This window comes from Anolis sagrei, chromosome 4, assembly GCF_037176765.1.
Source record: "Anolis sagrei isolate rAnoSag1 chromosome 4, rAnoSag1.mat, whole genome shotgun sequence".
Taxonomy (NCBI): domain Eukaryota; kingdom Metazoa; phylum Chordata; class Lepidosauria; order Squamata; family Dactyloidae; genus Anolis; species Anolis sagrei.
The window spans coordinates 143,798,095-143,812,874 of NC_090024.1; the positions used below are offsets into that span (position 1 = coordinate 143,798,095).

The 14,780-nt window shown below is 38.4% G+C and overlaps 1 protein-coding gene across 1 annotated transcript in view; it reads left to right on the plus strand.

Annotated features, from left to right (window-relative positions):
• The window catches only part of COL11A1 (collagen type XI alpha 1 chain), a 299,114-nt gene that overhangs the window by 38,819 nt on the left and 245,515 nt on the right, over positions 1–14,780 (plus strand). The window contains exons 3-4 of the mRNA XM_060774023.2: positions 1,156–1,369; positions 2,814–2,976. Of these exons, the coding sequence (XP_060630006.2) occupies positions 1,156–1,369; positions 2,814–2,976 (377 nt within the window). The remainder of the gene's footprint in view (positions 1–1,155; positions 1,370–2,813; positions 2,977–14,780) is intronic.

Here is a 14,780-nt window from a genome sequence, read left to right on the forward strand (position 1 = left end):
GACTGGAGAAAGTTGGACATAGAGACACTGGTGGACCTAGAGATTCCCAGAGAGAACATTTTAAAACAGAATTGATGAATAATCAAATATGCAAAAGTCAAAACACAAGCACAGAGGGACAATTGTATTTTTGAATATTCTTTGTATCTTGTTAAACCCCAGTATGCCCTTTCCTTTTCTGATCCGAGAGGGCTGGAATTGCCATGGATGGGTGGCTAGAAGCAGCGTTACAATTTGATCTATGATTCAGAAGTTGGACTTCATTCAAAGAGGATAATATTTCTGCTACTTCCTGTAGCTTCTGCTGCACTGTCCTAGGACCATGGATCATTTGTTTTCTTAAAAATTAGAATCAAAACAGAATTAAATTTCAGATCATGAGCAAAAGAAATGCTAAATCAGGATTGGAAAGATGCAAGTCATGCCATGACCCCTTTTACATGCTGTTGTATACTGATTTTCATGGAACTAGGAAATATGAATATAGCAGAATGAAACTGGGGTTGACAGACAACATTGGTGTAAAAAGGTAAACTATCATTCAATTCTGGATCAAATATTTAGATTATGCACTTCTAGAATAAAAGAATCAAAGCAGCCTTATAAAAAAGTAAGTGCATCAAATTTCTACTAACATCTCCAAGGGCATAGAAAACTTAAAATAGGAATACTTTAAAATCTTAAAAATAATTGGGTCAAGCCTGCTCTCACATTCAGTGGCTTTGAGGGGTTTACCTAATTTGAAACCCATTTAATTCCAGCAAAGCCAGTTTAATGGCAATTTTACATTGCTGAGATGCAGTTTGTGCAAAGGACCATCCCACTGGGATGTTAAGATACTCTAATTTCAACTTGATTTTCCACTCTTTTTTCTTCAAGATGAACAGAGAACAGGGACAGTGTAGAAGGGGCCTCAGTCTCATAGGAAGGCAAAAACAAATCTCCGAACAATTCATGCCAAGTAAATCCTGTGATAGTTTCATCTTAGGGTTGCCGTATGTTGAAAATCACTTGATGGTATATGACAATGAAAAGGAAGGATGCCCCAGTGCCTTTAATCAATAAATGGTTTTGCATTTGAATTTGTAATAGTTGTTTTCAATAGAAATGTGATAACTGTGCAAAATTTGTGACTCTGTTTTTTTCTTTCATCAGGTGGAAACTTTCCTGCAGACTTTTCAATAGTATTTACAGTAAAGCCTAAGAAGGGAATTCAGTCTTTTCTTTTATCTATCTACAATGAACAAGGGATTCAGCAAGTTGGCATTGAGGTTGGTCGATCACCTGTCTTCCTGTTTGAAGATCAGAATGGAAAGCCTGCACCTGAAGATTATCCCCTTTTCAGAACAGTCAATATTGCTGATGGGAAGTAAGTACAACAGCAACAGCCAAAAACACAGCTGAAGTAAGGTGTCTAAATTGGCTATTAATGTCAGGGACTGCATGGTTGGAACATATTTTTTCTCAGAACAAATGTATATGTTACCAGGATGGTAGAGTAGCTACCAGAAACACTTTTTTGTAGTCTGACTTTACACATCTTGCTGATGTGTGGCAGTCTTGTCATGTTACAGATTCACAGAGTTTTAGAATTATACAGCTGAAAAGTGCCCTATCAGCTAATGCGTCAGATCTTCTGCCCAATGCAGGACCTTGAGCTAGAATATGTACAGCTGACCTCTTTATGAACAATTATGCTGCTGGTATCTGCAAGCCCAGTGATTGGGTGTATGCCCAAGTTATATCATCACAATATGCAAATAATTGCAACAGCAATGCAAAAAATATATATATGTAAAAGTTTAAGACTTTTTCAAACACTCTTGAGTTTTGTTTGCAAAGACTTGTGAGGTGGACATTTTGTATCAGGATTAGGCAATTGCCAATGTCTTTAGAGGACATACTCATTTTCTATGGACTGGAATATCTACATTGAATTTTTTATGTTTTTTAAAGGAATTGTCCATGCATTATTGAGGAGGCTTTGCTGCATTGGATCTGGGACAGGACTACTTTAACTAATGTTTAACAGTTTTTCGGGCAGGGCCAGGCATTGGAAAGACCTGTTAAACAGAGCAAAGATACTCATTCTGTCTCATCTTCCAAGCTTCAACTTTCAGCTGTAACCATCCCCTCTCAACATGACTCTCTCCTCATTGGTGCAAAGCAGTAGGAGGAGGCACAGAGGTGCCTGCACCACAAATAATGCTGAAAGTTGGGGTTTGGAAATGAGGATCTTCATAGTACTGCATAGTTCTTAAAACTCTGTTAAGTATTAAAGTTATAGTTGTCCTGATTACATATTCAGTATACTAATCCCTGAAGTGGTGTTCCTGTTACATTTTCCTCTAAGTAATTCTAGTTTCATTAGAGGGCTCTATTAAAAGAAAGAAGTGAATAGATATTGACTTTCTGTTGACTTAAGAATGATTCTCCTATACCTAAAATTCCCCTAACTTTACAAAATTGCCCTTTGTGAGGGTTATAGAAAGAACATTTGTCCATTTTTTTTAAAAAAACAAACACCTTTTTCAATTTAGGGTGTTTCTGAGACCATAAAAAGGTATTCATGAAGGCCATGAATATTTTTTTCCGAATCCCTGTTCTTGAGGATCCCACAAAAGGCACACTGCTTAGCAGAAGTTAGAATTGTTGCAGAGAGTCAGCAGATTTTAACTTAAAAATGGTGGGGTATTAATCTTTTAAATGAATATAATTTTGTAAATATGAAAATACTTGATATTTGGGAGTGTGGTTTCCGAAAAAAATGTGCTTTACCCTAAAAAACCTCCATAATTTTCTTCCTGCATTAGGTGGCATCGGGTAGCCATAAGTGTGGAGAAGAAATCTGTTACCATGATCGTGGACTGTAAGAAGAAAGCCACAAAACCACTTGAGAGGAGTGACAAAGCAATCATTGACACCAATGGCATCACTGTCTTTGGAACAAGGATTCTCGATGAGGAAGTCTTTGAGGTAAATGTCAGGCATTGAAGTATATTCTTTGTGGAACAGAATATGATGAAAGCTGAAAATGATAGAAGATCCATCTCACTGTGTTGTGCTGTGTCTTGTATAATTCTAATCATATTTCTTAGGTAGAGGATTGTTGAGGCAGGGATGATCCCTCTGTACTCCCACTTGTTCATTTGATACTAAAATATCCCAGATCTGTTTATCCAACTTTACACTTTATTTTCAGTTTGCCTCAAATGGCACAAAGTGAGTCCAAAATGCAAAAGTAATTTACTTATTTTCAATTATCTCAACTGAGGTGAGAGGTGGCACATAAAATGGTGATCCATACAAAGCAGGATTCCCTAGAATCCTGCCTTGTATGGATCACCTTGGGATTTAAAGCAAGAACATTAATGATGGATTTCTGCTGCATGGAGATTTTGATCATTCTTAATATATAAACACTGGCCGCTATACCATTTTGGTTTTTGGCATGGAGAATTTCTACATCAGTGTGAGCAGTCTTCTAGTAGACTTAGCACCCTGGTGGAAAATCTCTGTGCCAGTGTTACTTATTACAGCTACAGCAAGGGAATGTCATCTCATGAAGGCTATTTTTGGGAGTTTGCACATATTTATTACATGTATTCTGTCTCTTATTCCTAGACCCTGTGTATAAGACTGAGGCTGCAGTGTTCATAAATGAGTGCATTATTTCACCTTCATGCAGTCAGCAAGAAGGTGGCCCAGAAAGAACTCTGTTTATGACTTTTGCCTTCTGATGTTTATTTATTTCATAAATCTTTCCAGTAACTAGAGAAGCTTTGGCAAAAGGAAATATATTTTTCCACATTTTAAAAGCCAGGAAGAAGGATTATACAGAAGAGCAAAATACATCTGTTTAGAGAAATGTATATGGGAGACTGAACGCCTTATATGAGGGATTGCCTAGAAAGATTATTTTAACACACTGTTGGAGGACACTTACATTTTCAGGCATCTGACGTTACAAGTCTGTCATCTGCCAATAAAAATACTCTAAACTGAAAAAACAGAGTGTAAGAATAGATGTAATGGTGGTTAGTTAGCCTTTTTGCTTCAAACAGAGCTGATTATCACGGCACCAATAATAGTAATTTGAGTACCATCTTTCATTTGAAAGACACATTATTTCCTGGAAAATACACTGTCAGAAATGTAACAATTTAGGTCAGTGTTCAATGTATTGTCAAAGGTTTTCATGGCCAGAATCACTGGGTTGTTGTAGGGTTTTTGGGCTGTATGGCCATGTTCTAGAAGCATTCTCTCCTAACAGGCATCCTCACAGGTTGTGAGGTCAATGTTACTTCAGCCTTATGAATTCCACACATTCTGAGTAAAGCTACTCTCAAAATTCTTATTAAAGAAAACATCAAGATCACTGTTCTTTATGAAGGTCAATTCTAAAAGTCATGATAATGTTAGAAAAATATTTGTGGAACAGTGCATGCTATTCAGTTTTCTAGAATTTGTTCCTAAAAAGCAGTGATTTTGGAAGTTCTGCCATAAGTGCAGCATCAAGGATTTTTTTTTTTGGGGGGGGGGGGAGCTGGATAAGTTGAGAAATGATGAGGAAAACAGAAGCTGAAGAGTACGGAACTGTAAAGGTATCAACTACATCTGATATTTAATATTTGCACCTCATTTTTCATTCTCTTTTAGAAACTGATTATTCATCTGGGAAAGGACTGTTTTAAACAAATGATTTGTTTTAAAACAATTTTAATCCACTTACGGATGGAATAATGATTTTGATTCAGTGTGGTTGAAAAACACCAATATTTATTTATTTATTTATTTACTTTGCTTATATACCGCTGTATCTCAAGCCCGAAGGCGACTCACAGCGGTTCACAAACAGTAAAAACAGTAGAAACAGCAGTGGTTCCATACAACATATAACAATTGACTTAACACATTATCCATAAATTACCAATAAGCAATTACAATGCACAATTATTACAAAAAACAACCGTACCCAATCTTCTCATCATCCAAGCGTAGTCCAGGTTCATCGTCCATTGTTCCATTCCTATGTTCCATTACCAGATTGCACTAAATTACTCAAACGCCTGCACAAACATCCAGGTCTTCACCTTTTTGCGGAATACCATTAGAGATGGTGCTAGTCTAATGTCCGTAGGAAGGGTGTTCCACAGGCGAGGAGCCACCACCGAGAAGGCCCTATCTCTCGTCCCCGCCAGCCAAGCTTGAGAAGCAGGCGGGATCGAGAGATAGGGCCTTCTCGGTGGTGGCTCCTCGGCTGTGGAAAACCAGCATCATTTGGGATATTATCACAGTTTGCTGTCAAATGTTGAGAGTCACAAACTGAGCCAATAGTGAGCCTATAGTGTGTTTCAGTTAATGTGAGGTGATATGGAAACTTGGTCCGTAGCATTTGTAATGTTTGATTTATGTTGACTATTTCACAAATGCAGGTCACAATTTGAATGCTGTTTGGGCATTTAACCAAAAGTGTAGGTGTTTACGTAGAGCTAGAGAACTAGAAGTGTGTTGTTGAAGATTTTTGTTATGTTTACTCTGAGAATATGAGCCTAGAGGATCTTAATGAGTATTTTTGTTGAAATAAATGGTGTCGGAAAGATATGAGAAGGTAAGTATTAAGGGAAAATAGATGTCACAATAGCATTGGGATTTTTTCCCCCAGAGATCAGACGTGAGGGTGCACCATCTGTGTACACACACACATATGCTTGGAATGTATTCTGCAAAGCTTGCAAAAAGTTCTCAGTAGTAAAAAGCACAGAAAACCATAAAATGTGAAGTATTATAAGACGATTCTAGAAACTGCACAATTGCTAAGGAGGGAGTTAGCCTGACCATGAGTCATTAGAGAAACAGCATAACTCCTTGTAAATGCTTTATTTGGAATGTAAACATTCAGCACTAAGAACAGCAACATTTCTATGGGATTTAGCATAGCTGTAGACATTGATATTGAGAAAGAATATTGTGTTTTTGGTGAGAAGCAGATATAGATTATTAAGAAGACTTGAGGGACTCCAAATTATTTGAGAGACATGGTGATTGCTGAACATTTCAAAGATGGTGCACATTTATGCACGAAGTGGTTGACAACAGGGGTTTAATGACAGTTGATATTCCATAGCCACAGATTCTGTATCCATGGATTCAACTTTTCACACACACACACATTCCAAAGGAAACCTACATGTTGTTGTTTTATATATACTAGGCTTGGGTGAGCAAGGAAAAAAATGTTTCTAAACTCGTTTCGCTTGTGTTTCATATCTGAAAGGATTTACAAAATTTCCAAATAAATTTTTTGGATTTAATCCGAAATTTTGGAAATATCTGAATTGCTTCGTTAATGGCGGATGTGATTGCGCAATACACGAAAAACCTGCTAACAGGACAGGGGAAACTTCTGGAGCTTCCCTTTTATACCAACTAAAATTAAATTAAATTACAGTAAATTAAATTAATAAAAATAAATAAAAATATAGTTACTGAAATTATTAAATTATTATTAAATTATTAGATATTATTAAATATTATTAAATATTAAATATTATTAAATTATTATTAAATTATTAAATATTAAATTATTAAATTATTAAATAAAATTATTAAATAAAATAACATAAATAAATAGAGTTTGTCCAGTACAATAGGGCAAGGAAGGCTTAGTTTGGGATTCTTAGTTTGGACAAGGTCCGACCGGAGGCCACAGCTTCTGGAGGAGCAAACCCCAGGTGTAGAGTTTGTCCAATATAATAGGGAAAGGAGGGCTTAGTTTGGGATTCCTAGTTTGGGCAGGGCCACAAGAGACACAAGTTTGTCCAATTTGGCAAGAAAGGCTTGGGATTTTGCCCTAGGAAGAGGAGGCTGGCAACACATAAAGGGGAAACCACAGACAAAATGTTTTTGTTTGATGGTGTGTTTTGGCCAATTTTGGAGAAGATTTTTACGATTGTGTAATTTCTTTCTCCAAGATACCAGCAACATCCACAGGTAAAGAGAAGTACACACACACACACAGACTCCCAACTGTGTTTGTCTTTCTTTGGATAAAGTCCCCTTTGCCCAAATTTCAACAGGAGGCTCAGGCACGCAACACAGAAAGGGGACCCTTTTATTCCCCCAGGTAAAAAGTACAGACGTTTGTCTAAAGCCCCATTTCTAGTTTCCAAAGTCAAGAAATAATTATTAATTAAAGACCGATTTCTAGTTTCCAAAAATAATAAAAAAAAGTAAAGCGCAATTTCTGGATTCTAAAAGCCAAAAAAGGAGTAGAAAAGCCCCATTTCCAGAACCAATACAGAAATAAAGCAGCAATTCTGATTTCCAATCCCCCCCCCCCAAATGTAAACCTTTTTAGCAAAAACCCCTTCCCAGTCCTGATGGCTGCTGAGTTGACCGGTGCCGTTGCACCACCCAAGGCAGCCTGACCCTACAACAGCTGCAGCACAGAGCAGACCCTCTCCCCTTCGCGTCCTGTCTCGCAATGGAGCCACGAGGCACACGCGGCCCCTTTTAAAGGGCAATGGCTGCCCTGTAAAAACCACGCCCCTCCACACATGGTGTCTCCTCATTCGCTGGACACAGTGTAGACCCACCCAAGCATCCCAGCATACAAATACCTGTTGAGTCATTTACAATCCGCTTCTTGTACCCTTACAAAAGACGGCGGCCACAGTTTCGAAAGGGCAAATACACTTCTGGTTTGCTAACTCAGATCGATATCGCTTCAAAATGTAATTTTTAACGAAATCATAATGATTTAAGAAGATAACGACTGTACCTACCCAAGCCTAATATATACCATTTTACTATGCCACTGTATACAGTGGGACTTCAGGATCCTTAGATTTAGCATTCATGGGGGTCTTGGAACCAAAACTCAGCGAAGAACCTGCAATACTATCTTCTAACTTATTCCAAATGCTACAATCTCCATTATTACTCTGGTGTTTATTTGTCATTCAGATTAAAAATGTAGTGGTGTCACATGGCCATTTTCATTGGGCCTGAGTTAAATTGTATTTCTGGGTCTGAAGTGGCTGATTCAAGTTTTTTCCCTCTACACCTTTTCTTCCTGAACTATTGACCATTTCATAAGTTAAGGTAGTTGGTGTCTGATTTGCCTGTTTTGCCTTGCATATACAAAAGTGACTAAGGACCCTTTCACATGACACAGTTATAGCACTATGATTCCACTTTAATTCTGTGCAATCCTGGGACTGGAAGTTTAGGAAGGGGCATTTAGAATGCTTAATGAGGGAGCACCTCCTCACCAAACTACAATAATCAGAATTCATAGTGGAATCATAACGCTCTAATTATGAGAAAGGCCCTGGGAACTTTAAGGGAAGTTGTAAGTATAATGAGAAAGTCTTAGATGATAATTAAAATCAGAAATGTGATTTATTATAACCCTGTGTAAAATGATGTACACTGGGGAAAAAACACATAAATATTCATGTATACATGTATACATGGGTAAGATTCAAAACCTTTAAGAAAGTGGGTCACATGTCAGGCTAATTTAATGCAGGGAGGCATTTGGCATGGCTTCATGTGACTGGGAGGGCCTTTGTGGCTAGGGCCAGGGGCCCGTGTTTGCCCATGCCTATTTTAAACTGTGATATGAATGTGCTTTTTGGGTGAGTGTTTCCCAATCCATTGTTATAGTGAATCAATCCCACCAGATGTCCTGGACTACTCTTTTCTGGTTCAAAAAAAAAAAGCTATCCTAGAGAAAGCATGACCCTAGTATGCCCATCAAGTTAAGCTTGGTAGCTCAGATTTTGTTGATTGCCATCAAGGAAATGCAGGAAGTAAGTCTATGCTGGTACAGACATGTCATGAGAAGAGAACCAATATCAATAGCACAAACAGCACTACATTTGGAGATTTCAGGATAACAACCACATGCATGGCCAAAGAAGAGATGGACACCATCAATGAAAACATGCATGCTGACAACCTGACACATGAGGATGCCCAAAACAAAGCCCTTTTGAAGTGATAGTCACAATGCTAACCCCTCCATTGGGAAAATAGCTTAAAAAGAAGAAGAATTAATTTTTAAAAGTATTAAACATAATTAGTATTGAAACAATTTAGATTAAATCCATAAAAACATAAAACAGCAGCCCGTGACATGATCTTAAAACCCTCCTTTAAAAGTCTGCCTGAATAAAAAGGTTTTAGCCTGTTTCCAGAAGGAGAGCATGGAGGGGGCCATTCTGGCTTCCTTGGGCAGGGTGTTCCAGAGTTGTGGGGCTGCCACCTAGAAGGTCCACTCTCTCGTTCCCACCAACCGAGCTTGAGATGGCAATGGGACTGAGAGAAGGGCCTCTCCTGAAGGTCTCAGGGCTTAGACAGGTTTGCACAAGGGGATGCAGTTAGCTAAATAGTCTGGACCTGAGTTGACCTTTAAAGTTCTATGTGGTTCAGGTCCAGGCTATTTGGCCGACTGCATCCCATTGTATGGATCCTCCCAGGCCCTGAAATCTTCAGGAGATGCTCTTCTCACTGTTCCACCTCCATCTGAAGCTCGGTAGGTGGGAATGAGAGAGCAGGCTTTCTCCGTGGCTGTCTCTCAACTCTGGAACTGACTACCCAGGGAAACCATAATTGCCCCCACAGCAGACAAAAACATTTTATTCAGGTAGGCTTTTAAAGAAGTAGGTTTTTTAGATCAAGCCAGGGGTGCTGCGGGTTTTAGCTTTGAATATGTTTTTATGGATTTAAACTCTAATTTTTTTAGTATCAGTGTTTGATTCTGTTTTAATATTTGTCTGTTTTGAACTGAAATGCTTTTAATGTAAGCTGCTTTAAGTCTTGTTGAGAGAAAAAGTGGGGTATAAATAAATATGCTGTAACAACAACAACAGCCATAATAATGGAGCCACCAGGTGGCTTTACTATCAGGCAGGTCAAAATTATGCAGTAGATTTAGAAGAGAGTTCAAAGTAGCAGTAAATGTGATTATCAAATCAAATTCTTACTGGGAACAGAAGGAAAAGTATTTTGCAACAACACTGAACCCACCCCGTTTTTAACAGATTCCCCAAACCAGATTTCACTGGAAACTTATCCACTGCATTTCAAATACTTTATTTGATTTTCCACACAGTGACATCTAGGGTTTGGCTGGAAGTGGAATAGGGAGTGCCAAAAATACCAAAGGAACTACTGTTCTGACATTATTGCCATTGGGGATGAAAAAAAAAGGCTCTTGAGTATTTTCCATTAAATATTATATTTCTTCCAGCAGCAACTCCTATTTGTTCTTTTCACCCTGTGGCTGTTGTTTTGTGGATCACTATGATGTGCTCTCATGAAAATATGCATGTTGAGAATGCACAACTTTGAACCTTATAAATTGAAAAGTAGCTCAAGTTGAAAGTATGTTTCTTAGGCATCTTTCTCACATTACAGGGTACAAAAAAGAAAGAGAGATGATTAGTTGGATCATCCTTTCTTTGTGCTACTCCACAAAGTTGAATTTGCTCAATCTTTTTACTAGAGCAAGAGGAATATAGGAAAATGCCTTATATATGGCAAGGTATTGGTTTCTGTAGGTCAGTGCCATTATGTTGGCTCTCCAGCTTTTCTGTCTAGAGTCTAGACTCAAGCTTTACCAGCCAAGAGATGTCTACTTGGAGACTAAACAATAGACCATCGCCATACAGAGCATGTGTCCTTCTGCTGAGCAGTGGTCCTTCCTATTTGATGATGAGCCATCATCAATGTGGAAGGCACACCTATATGGCTGAAATCGTGAACCTGGAAACCTGAGTAGTTTCGTTGAATCAGTTGTTGAAGAGTAAGTAAATACCTAGGCCCCTTCCACACAAATGAATAAAACCTCACATTTTCTGCTTTGAACTGGAATATATGGCAGTGTGGACTCAGATAACCAAGTTCAAAGCAGATATTGTGGGATTTTCTGCCTTGATATTCTGGGTTTTACAGCTGTGTGGAAGGACCCCCAGATAAACCCAGTCGATGCGATGGCTCAATTTTAGTTAGGACTGACAATAAGATTTAGGATTCTGTGAAGTGTATCTCTGTTTATGCAACCATGAACTGAATTTGCCCATTATAAAATAGCCAATATGTATGGCACCAATAGGGTTCCAGACAAAATGTCTATGAATGTAATTTTCCAGACTCCAGGTTTTCTGGATTTATGACCATGTTTCCTAAAGTGCCTGTTATCATCAAACAACTTAAATTCATGCACATCCTCGAATACTTTTCAGATGAATTGCAGTTTTCTGTTCAGAAGGCTATTAGGTCCATAGCTTCTCCAAGTCTGAGATAATCCCCATTTCAAGGGATAGGCCTTAATGTCTGAATAATGATACTTAGTACTGGATTCTGAATGTTTCTTTTTAGGAGTAATTACATCTGTAGTATGAGACAAACATTACATTTTCTGGTGACTTATATCAACATACAGCCAATCTGCGCATTTAGCCAAACAAATTTATAGTACTTTGTTTCAAATAACTCCTTTTGGATATTGATAAATACAAAACAGGATGTAATTCAGCCAAACCTGAGTTTTTAAAGCCATGTTCCTAACCATGCTCACCTAACAATAGGATGAACACTGTCAGGATTGCTTCCGAAAGTAACATTTTGTCTATCTCTGGGCTGGTGAAGGTTTCTGGATGTAGCATAACTTAGCTCCACCCTCAGTCCTTCAGATCATAATTAAATACCATCAGAAAATTGCACAATTTCTTACTGGTCAACTTGGGAATAATTTGAAGACATATCTGTGTTACCACCTCTTCACACAGGGCATTTTTTGCCCCGTTTTGCTGCTTTGCTTCACGGCAAGGATGGGGCCTGGCGTGTGCCATCACATGATGCACAGCAGGCCCCATCCACTTTCCTCCCAAATTTGGGGGGAAGCACTGACAGATGGTTCCTCCACAACTACGGGGAGGAAAGTATATTTTGGATAGCTCCAACAGTGGTTTCCTCTGCATTTCCCCATGTGATGGAGGAAAGGGCAGCAGTGCAATGTGCATTGCCACCCTTTCTACCATCTGATGCAGATCCATGTGATGAGGAGAGGAGAGAGGGCTTCCCGGCACAACCTGAAAGGACTGTGTGAAAACGTCCAATTAATATGCAAAAGATCTGGTAGCACCTTTCAGACAGAGAAAAGGAAGATGGTAACAAATGCTTTCATAGATTAAGGTCCCATCTACACTGACCACTTAGGTCAGTGTATACAAGGATCAACATCATGGCAGCCAAATGCCACACAGGGCGGATGCCTGGTAATGTGCAGCAAGTTCACCTTAACAAAGTTGGCAGAAGAATAAAGCCCCATGGGGACAGTTGCACTAGAGTATCCAGGAGTATGAGTAGAGGTATCATATTTTTGTATGTCCGCTATTTTTCTTTGAAAACACACTGCAAGTAGAAAGCTGGATCATCAGGGGAATTGCTGGGTTAGGCCGCTGATCTGCTAAATACATTTTATACTTTTGTTGAAATGGTACAGTCTATATTCTTTCTCATTTTGCTGTTTATATCCAAAAAATCCCAAATGAGCTTTTGATCAGAACACATGCGCAAATTCACTGTTCATTGAAAAACAAAATAATTGCTTTCTAAGTGATGCAACACCAAAAAAGAAAAAAAAAGAAAAAAAATACATAATTTGTGCAAGCACCTTACTGTAATTGAGCACCCCAGTAAGTCAAAGAAGGTCAATGATATAGGTGGCTTTTGGAATGATCTGACAATTATACGGGCAATAACTGCAATTATAGTTGCGCAAGTGATAGACCTGATCCAGTCAGGTGCTGAAGGCCCTTAGATTTTTCTAATGACACTTTAATCAACGTTAGACAGTAATGAGCCCTGCTATAGGGCTAATCAAATCTCAGGCTTCAGTGAGCTGAATATAACCGAGTTCAAGAAGGGACATGCTCTTTTCTGACCCTCTGCAAGCACTGCACGGCTAGGCAAATGCAAGATTAGAGTAATTTGAAGTATTTTGAAAGTTCAGGATTTAGGGCTGAATGGATTGTGGTGTTGAACATCCCATGAAATATGTATAAACTGTGATCCAGTCAATGTTTGACATTTTTCTAGCTTTCATTTGAATTCCAAAGACAAATTCTTGTTTTCATTTTAATTCCAAAGAGGAAAGAGTTAATAACTTGCATAATACTCTCCTTGATATAAATCTGAAATCAAGGCAGAACAACTGTATGTATACAGTTTTACTTGGCAGTAGTTTTAATTGAGCTCAGATGGCATTATTTAGAACTTGGGGAATTTTTTTTTGCACTACAAGTAGTGATATGGGAGATTCTAGAGATTGTAATAGTCAAAAATAAATTTTCTAAGCACTGGTCATGTTTCACAGTAGAAAATAAAGTGCCTAATTTTAATGTCTGTCACTTGAGTCCAGTGGTTACTCTCAACTGGTATAAATCAATTGAGTGAATGAAACTTACATAAGTGTTAAATTGACAAGTAATAGTTGAGTTAATGGATTTATTTTAGTTACAATTAATAGGTCCATATCTCCTTCTTTAGGTTTTATGAAAAAATGTATATAGATTTATTTATACTTTGTACTTTTGACCAGAACCTGCAAGATCATTGCTAGTATCTGAAAACACCTTAATTTTAAAGCACTCATAACAGCGCAGTCCTATGCCTGTGTACTTAGAAATTCTGCCCCATAGAATTTAATAACACTCTCAGTCAAGTAGATAAAAACTTGTGATCTTGATAGGCTAATAACTCTTAATAACCTTAAACTGCTGAACTATAGTTGCAACGAGTAAGAAATAGGAGATATCACACAGGCCTCATAATAACTGCCATATAATCCAGTTTCAGAATATATCGACGTGCCATTTAGACACCATAGTTCAGTGGTTTTCAACTGAACAACAGATGTTTTGGTCTTAAACTCCCAAAAATCCCAACAGCTGGTAAACTGGCTGGGGTTTCTGGGAATTGTAGGCCAAAACACCTGGGGTTGAAAACCACTGCAATACCCAGGGATAGTGTTATGGTTAAAACCTATTCATATAGAACAGCATGTGGCCTGCAGAACCCATTGGTGCAACCCACCAAGCATCACCACCCCTCACCCCTTGTGCTACCAGTCAAGCGGTGCTCTTCTGCCTTGTATAAAAAAGCACATTCAAGTTTTAAAACCATATGAAGGGGACCAAACTTTAAACCATGATTAGACGAATTTGTGGAGGACCTAAATCTCTGTATAAAGACACATCTGACTGCAACCAGCTGGGCCTACAGTATTTTAGAAACCATAGCACAAGTTGTTGAACTTTCCCAGATGTTGCATATCTCCCTAATCCAGGCACTCATTCAATGGGCAGATACCCATAGAGTCCTCTTTCTTTTACTTTTGTCTTAGTGGTGGGAAGCGTATTCACCTACTGCATAATTGGTGAGCTCAGATCTGTTGCACCTGTTTGCACTATTGTGGAATCCAGCATTAGGTTTTTGCGAGTTTTCTGGGCTGTATGGCCATGTTCCAGAAACATTCTCTCTTGATGTTTCACCTGCATCGATGGCAGGCATCCTCACTTTGTTGGCACACATTAATGCTTTGCTGAAAATGCATGGGAACTTGGCATGTTTTCAGAACTTGTTGGTAATGTAGCAAAGGGCATTTCTACTTGCATGAAATATTCATTTTGTAAAACTCCACATTTCTTACCTGACCTAGGCTTGTAGTTTTCAATATTTTAGCTCAGCTCCATCTTCTCTCCCTT